This window comes from Rhinoraja longicauda, chromosome 35 (assembly GCF_053455715.1).
Source record: "Rhinoraja longicauda isolate Sanriku21f chromosome 35, sRhiLon1.1, whole genome shotgun sequence".
Lineage (NCBI taxonomy): Eukaryota > Metazoa > Chordata > Chondrichthyes > Rajiformes > Arhynchobatidae > Rhinoraja > Rhinoraja longicauda.
Genome location: NC_135987.1, coordinates 5709922 through 5723525, shown reverse-complemented (window position 1 = coordinate 5723525; position 13604 = coordinate 5709922). Strand labels below are relative to the sequence as shown.

General features: G+C 42.0%; 1 protein-coding gene across 4 annotated transcripts in view; it reads right to left on the bottom strand.

Annotated features, from left to right (window-relative positions):
• LOC144610043 (bone morphogenetic protein receptor type-1A-like) overlaps nucleotides 1-13604 on the bottom strand; it is a 185540-nt gene that overhangs the window by 10638 nt on the left and 161298 nt on the right. For all 4 annotated transcript variants that reach the window (XM_078428516.1, XM_078428517.1, XM_078428518.1 and 1 more), the window contains 3 exons: nucleotides 7454-7553; nucleotides 6082-6181; nucleotides 2050-2188 (listed from right to left, as the gene is read on the bottom strand). In XM_078428516.1, coding sequence (XP_078284642.1) covers nucleotides 2050-2188; nucleotides 6082-6181; nucleotides 7454-7553 — 339 coding nt within the window. The remainder of the gene's footprint in view (nucleotides 1-2049; nucleotides 2189-6081; nucleotides 6182-7453; nucleotides 7554-13604) is intronic.

The window sequence follows — 13604 nt, the reverse complement described above, 5'->3', positions numbered from 1 at the left end:
TGTATGTTCAATTTCTACTTTCAAGTAGGTTGCTGGATCACACCTGTCATAAACCTTCTCACTACTCTCCAAATCCTCCTCATGTCACCAACGCATATTTTCTTGAATCTATAGATTTTATCTACTTCAATGGCCTTCTCTGGTAGAAACAAGGAACTGCAGATATTAGTTTTTTTTTTTTAAAAGGCACAAAGTGCCAAAGTAACTCAGTGGGTCAGGTAGCATCTCTAGCAAACGTGGACAGGTGATGTTTTGGGTCAGGACCCTTCTTCAGACTGTAGCTTTGTTACTCTGCAAGCCAGTTATCCTCTCGGTATAATGACTACCAGTTTTAATACTAGTCCCTTTTGGCAGTTTAGTAAATTTATTTTGGTAAAATTATCGCCTTGAAAATTTCTTGAATGGGTCATTACAAAGCAACCTTGTTTTAAAAGTGAGGGGGCGAGGAGAGTGGTACAACACCCTCTATTCCCCTTTACTACTTCAGAATTTTAGATACTTTCCCTGCCTATTCAAATGTTACATCTTACCTGTTTACCAGATGACATAAAGGTGAAATATTTATTTTTTTTAAATTTAACTTAAATTTCTTTTAAACTTACGACACCAAAAGTTTAAATATTTCACAGAATGCACAAAAGTATATTAGTCTGAATAATTTTGTTTTGCCGACTAATACATTTATGGAGTTGTTTCATTATTATTTCATCGTGCAGCTTCAAGACAAAGCAATGTTTGCTTGTTCTTCTCTATATTCTTCAGAAATTATTGAGTATATTTAACAAATTGGCACCGGATCACTGTAGGAAAAAAGTCCTGAGCCAATATATTAAGTAGTTTCCACTGCACTTTAGCAAAAAAAAAACCGGCAGCATTTTAATAACATATCAGTGTGCTTTAATGGCCGGAATATCTCCAGAATGCTGATGCACTTGAAGCTCCAGTTTGGAAGTTTAAAATCATTAATCTGATCATATTGCTGGTGCAATGTATCAATGTACATTTTTTTGCCACAGAGGATTGTTGTTGGATCTGTAATGACAAAAAGATCTGCGGTGCATTTAAAAAATGTTAAAGCCAATGTTTTGCATTGTTTTAGACTGAATGTCAACATGACTAATATGCTCCATTCTGGAGATACCATCTCCCCTATACTTTCTAAGCTCACTGCATTCTTCAGTATTTTAACAGTTGGTGACCCACTTACCACTCTGAAAAGACTTGAGTTTTACTTGATGCCATTTTAAATTATCTGTTGCAAACTCGATTATCAAAATAAATGCCACGTTGTCCTGAATAACATAGAGCCTGATTCTCTCCGATACAAGTTCTTTCCTTTTCTTGAAATGGAAATTCTCAAATAATAGAGACGGTCACAATGATTTCCAATCACACAAGTATGAACTAGCAGCGAAAATATGGAGCAAGGTAAGCCAAGCCTTGAACGGAGACAGCGAATGTGAAGCTAGAAGGAGGTAGAAGTTTGTCACGGTAAAGCAAGAAAGTAAACCTTCGTGCCAAATGCTGAAATTTAAGCCTGATATCAGTAACCTTTATTGTACACAGAGAGTAGGAATGAGTTAAGGGATATAGTGAAGGTAAAAATAGTGAAATTATTTAAATACCAAAACACTGCTGGAATCAGGTGGTGGGATGGCAGCTAAAATAGTTTTGCTTAGCTAATCAAATCTATCATATTAAGTAATAAACAAATATAATTAATTCACTTTTAATCCCATACACTAACAGTTTGGGATTTGTGTTAAACTTAGTGAAAGCACGGTATTATATCTGTCTTGATCTCTAAATCATGAATTTGTGCTTGTGACCCAAAATATATATTTTTGTAACTGCATAAAGATCCACATGGAATATTCATATGTTGGAGGTTATTTGCCAGCTTTTGTGAAAATTGGGGAAATCTCATGATTGCTTTGCTCATTGACATGGACATTAAGACTATTTAAACAAGCACCAAATGCCCCGGAGAGCGATCCCGCTCAAACTAGAAGGTGATTCAATCTGAAATTGTGTAATTAGTGTTCTTACCAACAGAGGGAGACCAGAGCCGCTGCCCGAGCTCTGCGACTGGTCAATTAGATCCTTCAGTGACTCGCCTGGAGGAATAAAGGCCACGTCCTGTTCAAGATCTCGGTTGTAACGCCGTCTATCTGCCTGTGCTTTGTACCTGAAAAAAATTGATATTAAGCATTTTTGTTTTACGGTGGCCCACCTCTTCGCAGAGTGTGGATTTGCCAAGAGAGTCTGGAGAGGTTTGCAGGGGTCCCTGTCACGATTTATTCCGAGCAGCTCCGTCACAGAGGACTCTGTGATCTACGGACTGTTCCCAGGGACGCATTCAGAGATTAACATCGAGTGCCGCTGGAAGCTCATCAACTTGGTGAAAGACGCTCGTTGGTCTGCCCGAGCGAGCTTTGTTGACTTCCGAGCTGTCCATCGGGGAATGTTGCCGACTGGCCCGCTGCAGACTGCAGGAGTACATGCTGAGGGACGCACTGAAGCTCGGTGCAGTCAACGCCAAGGCCCTGTGGGGGAGGACCACAGTCTAGGGTCCTTCCGCTGCTGGACATGGGGGGCAGGGTGTGGTGGAGACGCCCCTCCAAGGGATACTGTGTAAATTTCAATGTAAATTTGGAAATGAATACCTGTATTGAACGTGTAACCTCCGGAAATGTCAGATGGGGTTGTTAAAAAGAAGATGTTTTGTAAATATTTATTACTTGAATAAAGTATTTTTTGATATATTAAAAAATATATATTAAAAAAAATTCTTTGCTGTCCATCTGCTTTTTGCACACCACAATGCATAATTGATCTTTATTAAATCTTTCTTTATTACAAATTGATCTTTATTAGATCTGATGCTACCGGCATAGCTGATAGTAAAAACAAAATAAAGCATTGTGGCTGTTGGAGCGTGGTGGGGGCTCCAGGTACAGCTGAAATCTCAGGGATCTTGGTCACCCACCCCTCTCAGCTAACATTCAACCACTTGAGAACAAGCCTGTGGAGCTTAGAGCCAGGACAAATTATACTTGGATGTCATCTCTCTTGAGAATGCAAACCCTGATGAAAAAATTCATCATCGCCGGTGACTTAAATCAAACACACCCCAAATACCATCAGTATGTCTCCTTCCCCACCCATGGTGTTAACACTCTCGCCCACTGCTACCTCACCACCAAGTAGGCTGACCGCTCCGTCCCTTAATCTCATTGCGGCCAGTCTGATCACCTGTTGCAGCTACTTCTGCCAGCTTACAGAGAGATTGAAATGCAAAGTGCCATTAAAAAGCATGATGCAGCAATGGTTTGAGGATGCTGAGGGGTCTACTTTAAGTCAGTGGTCTGGAATATGTTCCAGATAACTTCATCCATCCTAAAATAGGGGTACCTCAGTCGTCACTGGTTTCATAAAAATATGCATTGACGATTGGATTCCGACAAAGACAATGAGGGTCTACCCGAACCAGAAACCTTGGATCAACAGGGAAATACACTCTTTGCCAAAGTGCAGATCCAGGGCCTTCAAGAAGGAGGATCCTGCACTGTACAAGGCGAAGTACAATCTTCACAAGGCTATCAAAAATGTGAAGAGAGGGTTCCAAAACAAACTGGAGGATGAACTCAAGCATTTGGATTGTGGCAGTGCCTAAATACTATCACGAGCTGTAGCCAAAATCAGGGGCAATCTATGACGAAGACACATCTTCACTGGATGAGCTCAGTGACTTTTATGCCTATTTTGAATAGGCAAACAAAATTCCAACAAAGCATGTTTCCCCCCATTCCCCCTGCTAGCTCTGTTCCATATATCTTGGTGGTGGAAGTCAGAACTGCTCTCACAAAGGTAAACGATCAGAAAGCGGATATTTAGGACAGAGTCTCTGAAGGGATTCCTAATCTTGTGCTAATCAGTCTTCACCGACATCTTCAACCACTTATTTCAACAGTCTACTGTTTTCATCTGCTTCAAGGAATCTCCTTCATTCTAGTCCACAATAAAAGTGTCTGAAGAAGGGTCTGGACCCGAACTGTCGTCCATTCCAGAGATGCTGCCTGGCCCGCTGAGTTACTCCAGCATTTTGTGTCTGTCAAAAGTAAAGTGACCTGTCTATCACCCAGCATACTAACGTCAACCATAAAGAAATGCTGCAAAAGACTGGCAATTTTCCGCCAGTTTTCCTGACAATCTAGATCCCTTGCAATTTGTCTGCAGGTAAAATGGGACAATGGAAGATGCCATCTCCTTCAAGACATTCAGTCCAGGATCACCGTAACATTATGAACACCAATGTCAAGATGATATTCATTGCCTACAGGTCAGTCGTCAGCACCATAACAACAAATCTCATCCCTAAACCTCTGGACTTGGGGCCTCCATCTGCATCTCCATCTGCAGCTGGCTTTTGGAGTTCCTGACTGGCAGACCGCAGTCGGTTAGAATTGGTTACATTTCCTCCACTCTGACCCTCAACACTGGTACAATCACTCTTGTGTGTGCTGTGTCCCTTGCTCTACGCCCTGCACACCAATGATCGAGTGGTTAAGTACAGCGCCAACCCAAAGCTTATGTATGCCAATGATACCACAGTTGCTGGTTGGATCCACAATCATGAAACAATGTTTGGAGATACAGCGTGGAAACAGGTCCTTCGGCCCACCGAGTCCACACCGTCCAGCAATCACCCGTACACTATACCTATCCTACACACCAGGGACAATTTACAGAAGTTAATTAACCTTCAAACCTGCACGTCTTTGGAATGTTGGGGGGGGGGAAACCGGAGCACCTGGAGAAAATCTACACTGTCACAGGGAGAACGTACAAACTCTGTACAGGCAGCACACGTAGTTAGGATCGAGGACGGGTCTCTGGCGCTGTGAAGTAGCAACTCTACCACTGTGCCACGGTGCCGTCCTAATAACAAACAATCTTGTCCCTAAAGGTATAGGAAAGGGACTGAGAACCTGGTGTCATTGTGTCGGAACAACAAACCAGCCCTTAACATGATCAATTCAAAGAGCTGGCAGTTGACCTCAGAAAGTGAACAGAACCCTGTCCTCATAACGAAACTGCTGCAGAGATGATCAACAGCTTCAAGTTCCTAAACATCTATATCAACAGCAACCTAACCTGATCCCTTCATTCTGTTGAGGTGATCAACAAAGTATATCAGTCCATTTACTTTCTGACATGTCAGAAGATTTTACACACCCATGAGGATTTTCTCAATTTTCTAAAGAAGGGCAATAGAAAGTATTGTGCTGCTTGCATCTTAGCCTGGTATGGCCTAATATGGCCTTCGCTAATCTACTACCTGGTTTAGTTTAGTGACATTATCTATAGTTTAAGAATATATAATATAAGAAATTATATGCTGGTACAAATCGAAGGTATTTATTCACAAAATGCTGGAGTAACTCAGCAGGTCAGGCAGCATCTCAGGAGAGAAGGAATGGGTGACGTTTCGGGTCGAGACCCTTCTTCAGACTGATGTCAGGGGGGCGGGACAAAGGAAGGATATAGGTGGAGACAGGAAGATAGAGGGAGATCTGGGAAGGAGGAGGGGAAGGGAGGGACAGAGGAACTATCTAAAGTTGGAGAAGTCGATGTTCATACCACTGGGCTGCAAGCTGCCCAGGCGAAATAAGATGTGTTGTTCCTCCAATTTCCGGTGGGCCTCACTTTGGCACTGGAGGAGGCCCATGACTGAAAGGTCAGACTGGGAGTGGGAGGGGGAGTTGAAGTGCTCAGCCACCGGGAGATCAGTTTGGTCAATGCGGCCTATCTATAGTTTTGTTCTTTTAAATAAACAGCTGTCTCGGCCAATGAAGACTTTTTTGCATAAAAGGCTAGTATTTCAGGAATAGCAATTAAAACCATAGATTTTGCATTTAGTTTAGTTTAGAGATACAGTGCCGAGTCCGTGCCGACCAGCGATCCCCGCACATTTATACAGTAGATAAATTAAAAACATTCAAGCAAGCACAATAATAAAAACAAGTGAAGCACGTATGACTTAATGTCCATTTGAAATAAACTTGACTGGGTGTTTACCTGAAGTAGAAAACAGTTGTGATGATGATCAGCACAAAGATACAGCCAATCAGAGAGATTAACAGGCCTAACCGGTGGACATCACCATCAAATAGTCCATCTGTTTGCAATGAAAGGGCACGTTAAAAATATTAAATAATCAAATGCAATTTAATACACCATTGCAAACGTGTCAAATTTCATTGACCACAATTGCAGTTCAAGTATACAGGTGTCTTTCCCAAGGGGTAAAGTTCTCTCCAAGCTAATCTGATGTCAGAATCCACCTTCTAAAGTCGATGAAAGTGTTCAGCAAAAACAGTTTGCTGTATAACAGTTTATGAGAAAAGCAACTGGTACTTGAATTAATAGTTGGAAGGGTAGTTCTTAAATAATTCTGCAAAGGAATATAAGAAATTTAAATGTTTTTTATTACAATTAATAATTGACAAGATGTGCACGCATTACTTTGAGCAAATATAATTTTCTAATTTTGGAAAGAGTAGTACTCGCAGTAGAATTCAGTTGTTTATGCAATAAAAAAAGCTGTGTAATGTTCATGCCAGCTTTGAGCATAAACTCTTAGATTCACATTTATAAAGGTAATTGCTTATGAACTCCTCTATTGGTATACCAATCGCACTGTGAGCAATGGAGTAGTCAGACAGTTTTGCACCTGTTTACACCTTAGCTTGTAGCACAGAGGAATTCTACTCCATGCTTCATTAACTGCAACATGTCTCCACTCTTCCCAGCTTTCTTTACCCTCACCCTGCAATCAGTCTAAATTAGGGTCCCGGCATGAAATATCGCTTCAGCATTCTTCAGCATTCTGTGCCTTCCTTTGCAAACAACTAGAAAATGTTATGCTGGTCTGCTGACTTTGCCATTCACATGCATTGCAGGTACATTGCATTATTCTACTACTTAAGCTTTATCAGAGTGCATTAGATAAATGTTGCAAAGACAGCACACATCACACATTTAAACCTGTGCAGACTAATACAGAAAACTGCAACAGTAATGACATAGAATTGATGGGTTAAATGTAATACAAATTATATAAGCTGAATGCAGGCTCCATAAAATTGGTATAAATCAGAGGCATCCGCCTGCTTTGAAAGATAAAGTGTTTTAATGCAGATAAAGTAATGTTTCCAGCTAATTAATAGGTGGAGAAATTGATATACCCAGCAAACCTATATTATGAAATTACCATAATATGCAAGAGACATTTCAACTTGCTTTACCAGCAAGAGCTACCAACATGAATCATGAAATCTTTAGCACTGTTCTAATTAAAGTGCTATACTTTAATTAAGAACATCAAGTCTTTCTGATGAGCCGGAATAGGTCAGACATTTAGAGATTGCAAGCTCTACCTATAGTTTACCTGGGTTAGTAATTGGAGTAAGAGTTGGATGTAAATCCTTGTTACAAAAGTCCGTCTTGCAGCATTCAATTGTCCTCCGTTTTCTCACTTTTGTTGCATCCTGCCGAAGGGAGAACAAATATAAAAATCAGGACTTATGCACCTGCTAGGTTCCAAATATTCTGCCATTCAATCATGGCTGATCTATCTGCCTCTCTCAACCCTTCTCCCCATAACCTCTGACACCCTTATTAATCAAGAATCTGTCAATCTTCAACTTAAAAATCTCCATTGACTTGGCCTCCACAGCCGTCTGTGGCAATGAAGTCTCATTGAACTAAAGAAGCTCCATGTCTCACAATGTTATTTTAATTGCGTACAATGATTTTATGTGCTTCGTGGTACATACCTTGCGTTGTTTTTTTGGAAACAAGGTGTTTTTAATTCATTACTTATAATGGTGAAAAGGGGTGGGGGGGGGGGGGGGAGGGAAGAACAAGGAAGAATAAACCTCTGAAGTCAGGTTCAGCAAAAGAAACTTGGTTCCCAGTTAACAATGAAATCTCTGCAGCAGATGTGCAGAAGCAGGGGCAGAATTGCTTTTTGTTATGGGAGGGAAATTAGGTGATCTGAGTGATAGCGTAGGTTCACTAGGTTAATTCCCGGAATGGCGGGACTGTCATATGTTGAAAGGCTGGAGCAATTAGGCTTGTATACACTGGAATTTAGAAGGATGAGGGGGGATCTTATTGAAACATATAAGATAATTAGGGGATTGGACACATTCGAGGCAGGAAACATGTTCCCAATGTTGGGGGAGTCCAGAACAAGGGGCCACAGTTTAAGAATAAGGGGTAGGCCATTTAGAACGGAGATGAGGGAGAACTTTTTCAGTCAGAGAGTGGTGAAGGTGTGGAATTCTTTGCCTCAGAAGGCAGTGGAGGCCAGTTCACTGGATGTTTTCAAGAGTTAATTTTAACTGTTAGGGCTAATGGAATCAAGGGATACGGGGAGAAAGCAGGATTTTGGATAATCAGCCATCATCATATTGAATGGCGGTGCTGGCTCGAAGGGCCGAACGACCTATTCCTGCACCTATTTTCTATGTTTCTATGTTTCTAAATGCGAGCTTTAGCGCCACAGACCAGAGCTGATTGCTCTCAAAGTCGCGACACCTCCTGCGTTTTGTCCGGAGTCATGGGACAGAAACGTAGAACGTCTACAGACTCTAACACCTCCATTGGAAGCCCTCCCCCTCCCTCCTCTCCCCTCCCCCTTCCCTACTCCCCCTCCCCCCTTCCCTACTCCCCCTCCCTCCTCCCCTCCCCCCCCTCCCCCTTCTCTGAGGCCAATTCTCTGAATGCATTCAAGAGAGAGCTGGATAGAGCTCTTAAGGATAGCGGAGTGAGGGGGTATGGGGAGAAGGCAGGAGCGGGGTACTGATTGAGAGTGATCAGCCATGATCGCATTGAATGGCGGTGCTGGCTCGAAGGGCTGAATGGCCTACTCCTGCACCTATTGTCTATTGTCTATTGATACGATACATGCATGGTTCAAAGTTTTTGTTGCATAGCAAAACAGTCAACTGTTTAGTGTGGTTTCAAATGGATATCAAAAGAAGAAAGATGTTGGTGCGAGGAGCACCACTAATGTTATTCACTATGTACCAAATAGATTTATCAATAGAACGTCCGCATTTCTGCCGATTCCACCATGATTTAAAACTGATCAGCAGAAGCCATGATGAAATGACAAGAATAGCTGTTGTTATGAGAATTCTCCTCAATAGTGGTACTGCACCAAGTGTTTACATGATTTGAGTAATCTAATCAAAATGATTTCAATAGAAGTGATGAGACTGGAGCACTTTAAAGAGAATACAAGGCGCCTGAAGTGCATTTTTGCACAAATTCCCAGACTATTTACCAAAGTGAAAAATATTTGTAAAGAAATAAAAAACACTTCCCAGATTGGATACTTATATTTTTAGGTCTGACTAACATGACCTCTTGGAAATTTAATGTAAAATTTAAGACAGGATAGTAAAATTCAAGACAGGTTTGACTGGCCATTCATGAGGTTAATCCCCAGGATGGCGGGACTGTCATATGGGGAAAGATTGGAAAGACTAGGCTTGTATTCACTGGAGTTTAGAAGGATGAGAGGGGATCTTATAGAGACGTATAAAATGATAAAATGACTGAACAAGCTAGATGCAGGAAAAATGTTCCCAATGTTGGGGGAAGTTCAGAACCAGGGGCCACAGTCCAAGAATAAAGGGTAGGCCATTTAAAACCGAGGCGAGAAGAAACTTTTTCACCCAGAGAGTTATGAATTTGTGGAATTCTTTGCCACAGAAGGCAGTGGAGGCCAATTCACTGGATGAATATAAAAGAGAGTTAGATAGAGCTCTAGGGACTAGTGGAAAGAAGGGTTATGGGGAGAAGGCAGGCACGGGTTACTGATTGTGGATGATCAGCCATGATCACAATGAATGGCGGTGCTGGCCCAAAGGGCCAAATGGCCTCCTCCTGCACCTATTTTCTATGTTTCCATGTTTACCACCCAATATTTGATTTTTTAAAAAGTTATTCATTCAAATTGTCCATAATTTGTAATAATAAAATGAAAACCGTTATCTTACTATCTTAAATTATTAGAATGGGATTTTCAACAGTGTTGACAGTGAAACCAATTTAAAATTGGTGCTTCTTTAAAAATTAATTCAAATAACCATGTTTGCCAATGCAACGCCAAAAGACTGTTTGATGCTTAAACCTTTGCAAAACATGCAAGATATCTATTTCTGTAGACAGGATACCCCCAATAGGAAGTAATCCATTGTAAGTACCTTGTTAATGAAAAAAAACGTGTGTTAACTTCGCAGAGAGAAACAAGTTCTTTTTAATTTGATAGCTGGAATCGATTACATCCTGTTATGCTCGCAAGTAGAGCTTAGAAACTGCCAGTGCTTGATGTTGAAAAAGGCCTCATAAAAATGGAAAAGTGTTCCATTCTTTAATGATCACATGATTTACCGTAATGAGTAAGAAGATTAAAAAAAGATGAAAAAAGAACGAGTTTTTAATCAATTCCAGGGTCGGCTGAGCTGTGGACAAATGTTAAGACCCTAGAGCTGTGTAGGCATTATCAATGGGAGGGCGAGGTTTGCTTGCAAGTGGAGCAGGCTGTGAAACAGTATCTGAAATAGGTGCATAGCCTTATTTTGCTGTGTCTTGAGGGGTGAACTGAATATAATTTAAGATAATCATTTCTTTATGTGTAGTTATTGATTTCAAATAGAGGATAAAAAATGATTCGGTACCATAAAAACAAACCCAACCTCGTGTGATTTTCACCCGATGGCACACACCATCTCCTCAGAATCATAGTGCCATCAGAACACAGTGGAACATTTGCAGATATAAATGGACCTCCAAATCAATGAAACAATCAACAACCCTCCTGGTAAATCAGAGAAGCCTCTGCAGCAATGATTCAACACCAATGATCTACAGACATTGAATGGCAAAATCTAATTTGTTGTAAAGGCACATATTGTAAAGACCCATAAGTTTTACTTATGTATTTCTGGGGATTTTTTTACTTGGTCTGCCACTTACGTGACTCCATATCCAAAATAACGTGGTTGACTCTTATCTGTCCTCCAAAATAGCCCAAGCAGGGCACTTAATAAAGTGCTGTCGTTTCCATCAGAAGCTTGATGTTTGATGGCAGCATAGTTGTGAAGAAGGAAGATGTGCAATACCCTTGGTTGCTCAGAATGATCGGAGAGATTGCTCTTCCAGAAAACTAACGAGTGAAGCTATTGTAAACTCAATGGAGGCAGAAGAAGTACAGAAGCTAAGAATACTCAGAATTACTGCTTGGAAAGGCAAAATAAATATTTTTAAGAACTAGTATGGAATTCAGGAGATACCACACAAGCTCACTGCAAAGACAACCTAAAGATATACAGTATGTTTATATTTAGACCTGGAGCAAAGTAAACATTTAACCTGGTTGCGATAACACCAGCTGAAGAACAGTGTGGTTGGTGGCAGAAAAACTCGGGATTTCAATTATGACAATGAATTATCCATTAATGTTACTGTGATTAATTGGAAACTAGAATCCAATCCTATAAACAGCAACTGGAGTAAACAGAGTGTTTGGTGGTGTTGGCTGCAAAAATAAATTGTTTCTAAAGAACCAACAAACAAAGGCATCTAGTGCAGAAAGAGGCCTTCAGCCCACTATTCATGCAATACCCATCAAGTACTCATTAATACTAATCTGACACTAATCCCATTTTATTCTCCACACATAACCATCAACTCTCCTCAGATTCCATTATTCATCTACATTATATGCAATGTACAACTATCCTACCAATCTACATGTCTTTAACACATGGAAGAAAACCTATGCAGTCACAGGAAGAAAATGCACACAGACAGCACCAGAGGTCAGTATTGAACACATATCATTGCGCTGTGAGGCAACAGCTCTACTGTGTTACTGTGCCGTACCTATTTATCGGTCTTGTTCTTTATAAACAATGCCTTTGTTTCTTCACTTAAACAAGCAAGTTTAAGTGAAATATGCAGACCTCCAATACTGCACTTCCTCAATACTGTAATGAAATGTCAGCACTAATAAACTAGAATATATAGCAACTTTCTACTCTGTATACAGCACTTTGGTCAACTTGGGTTGTGTTTAAATGTGCTCTACAAATAAAATTGACTTGACTTGTATACAAAACATAATGTGCTAGCTTATACAATTGCATAAGCTACAATATACCACAGCTAATTAGATTAGCGGTATGTGTGCGCTTAAGATTAAAGCCCGAGTAAAGCACAAATTATGAAAATTGGAGGTATTTAATTAAATAAAAATGAAACACTGGACATATATTCATCACTTTCTGATTAACACTCAAATTTCTGTGGTAGTTTTGAACAGAAATAATAGTGATGAATAAAAGTAAAACATTTGATTGGGAAATATATTTCAAAAAGGACAATAAGGACAATAAGAGTTACTTAAATAGTCCCACTAGTGCATTTACTTTAAAGATTACACAAAAAGAGGCAGAGACCCACTTTTTAGATCCTTTTCAGTTAATTATTTTCATCATATGTTACTTGTGTAAAACACTCAAGATTATTCATTTTATTGCATCCTATTAAAAAATGAAGATTAGAACATCTTTTTCATAATCAAGGTATAAAAAATGTAGAGGCAAAGGATACTTTAATTAAACTACTAGACGAAGTGGACCCGTTGGGCCCATTCCTCGTAGAGGGGGAACAGGGAAGGGGAGAGGGTGTCATCACTGAGTGAGCCCTGGACTAAAAGCCTCTCCTGTATTGGTGTAGCACCCTCAACCCCCCCACTCAATCCCCCTTATCCCGCCCTCCTCCCCCACTGACCCACTCCATCCCTCCTACCCCACCCACACTTGTCCCTCCCCTGCCCCCTTCCCCACAGCCCTACCTCCACCCCCATTCCCCCCTCCCCACCGCAATTCCCCCCTCCCCGACCCCCACCACCCTCCCCTCCTCCCCACCCTCTCTGTCCTGCCCCCCAGTCCCTCTTCCCCCCCACCCCCTCCTCCCCCGACCCTCTCCCCCCACCCCCACTCTCAACGACCCCCTCCCCCCGCTCTCCCCCCACCCACACTCTCCCCCTCCTCCCCCCACCCTCCCCTCCATCCAGTCGGTCGCCACGCCCACTCCCCTCCGTGGAGCCGTTGGTTGCGAAAGGCACTTATCAGTGCCCGTGCATTCAACGCTGACTGCCGACGTGCGAGTCTCTGCCGGGGCGGGGCCGGGTGAGATGGGAGGTGAGAGGGGAGAGGCGAGAGGGGAGAGGGGAGAGGCGAGAGGGGAGAGGCGAGAGGGGAGAGGCGAGAGGGGAGAGGCGAGAGGGGAGAGGCGAGAGGGGAGAGGCGAGAGGGGAGAGGCGAGAGGGGAGAGGCGAGAGGGGAGAGGCGAGAGGGGAGAGGCGAGAGGGGAGAGGCAAGAGGGGAGAGGCGAGAGGGGAGAGACGAGAGGGGAGAGACGAGAGGGGAGAGGGAATGACTGAGGCCGGGCGGGCAGCGGCGCTGCCGGCGGCCATCTTGTTTTGGCGAGTGAGGAGCAAATGAAGTCGAACGTGGAGT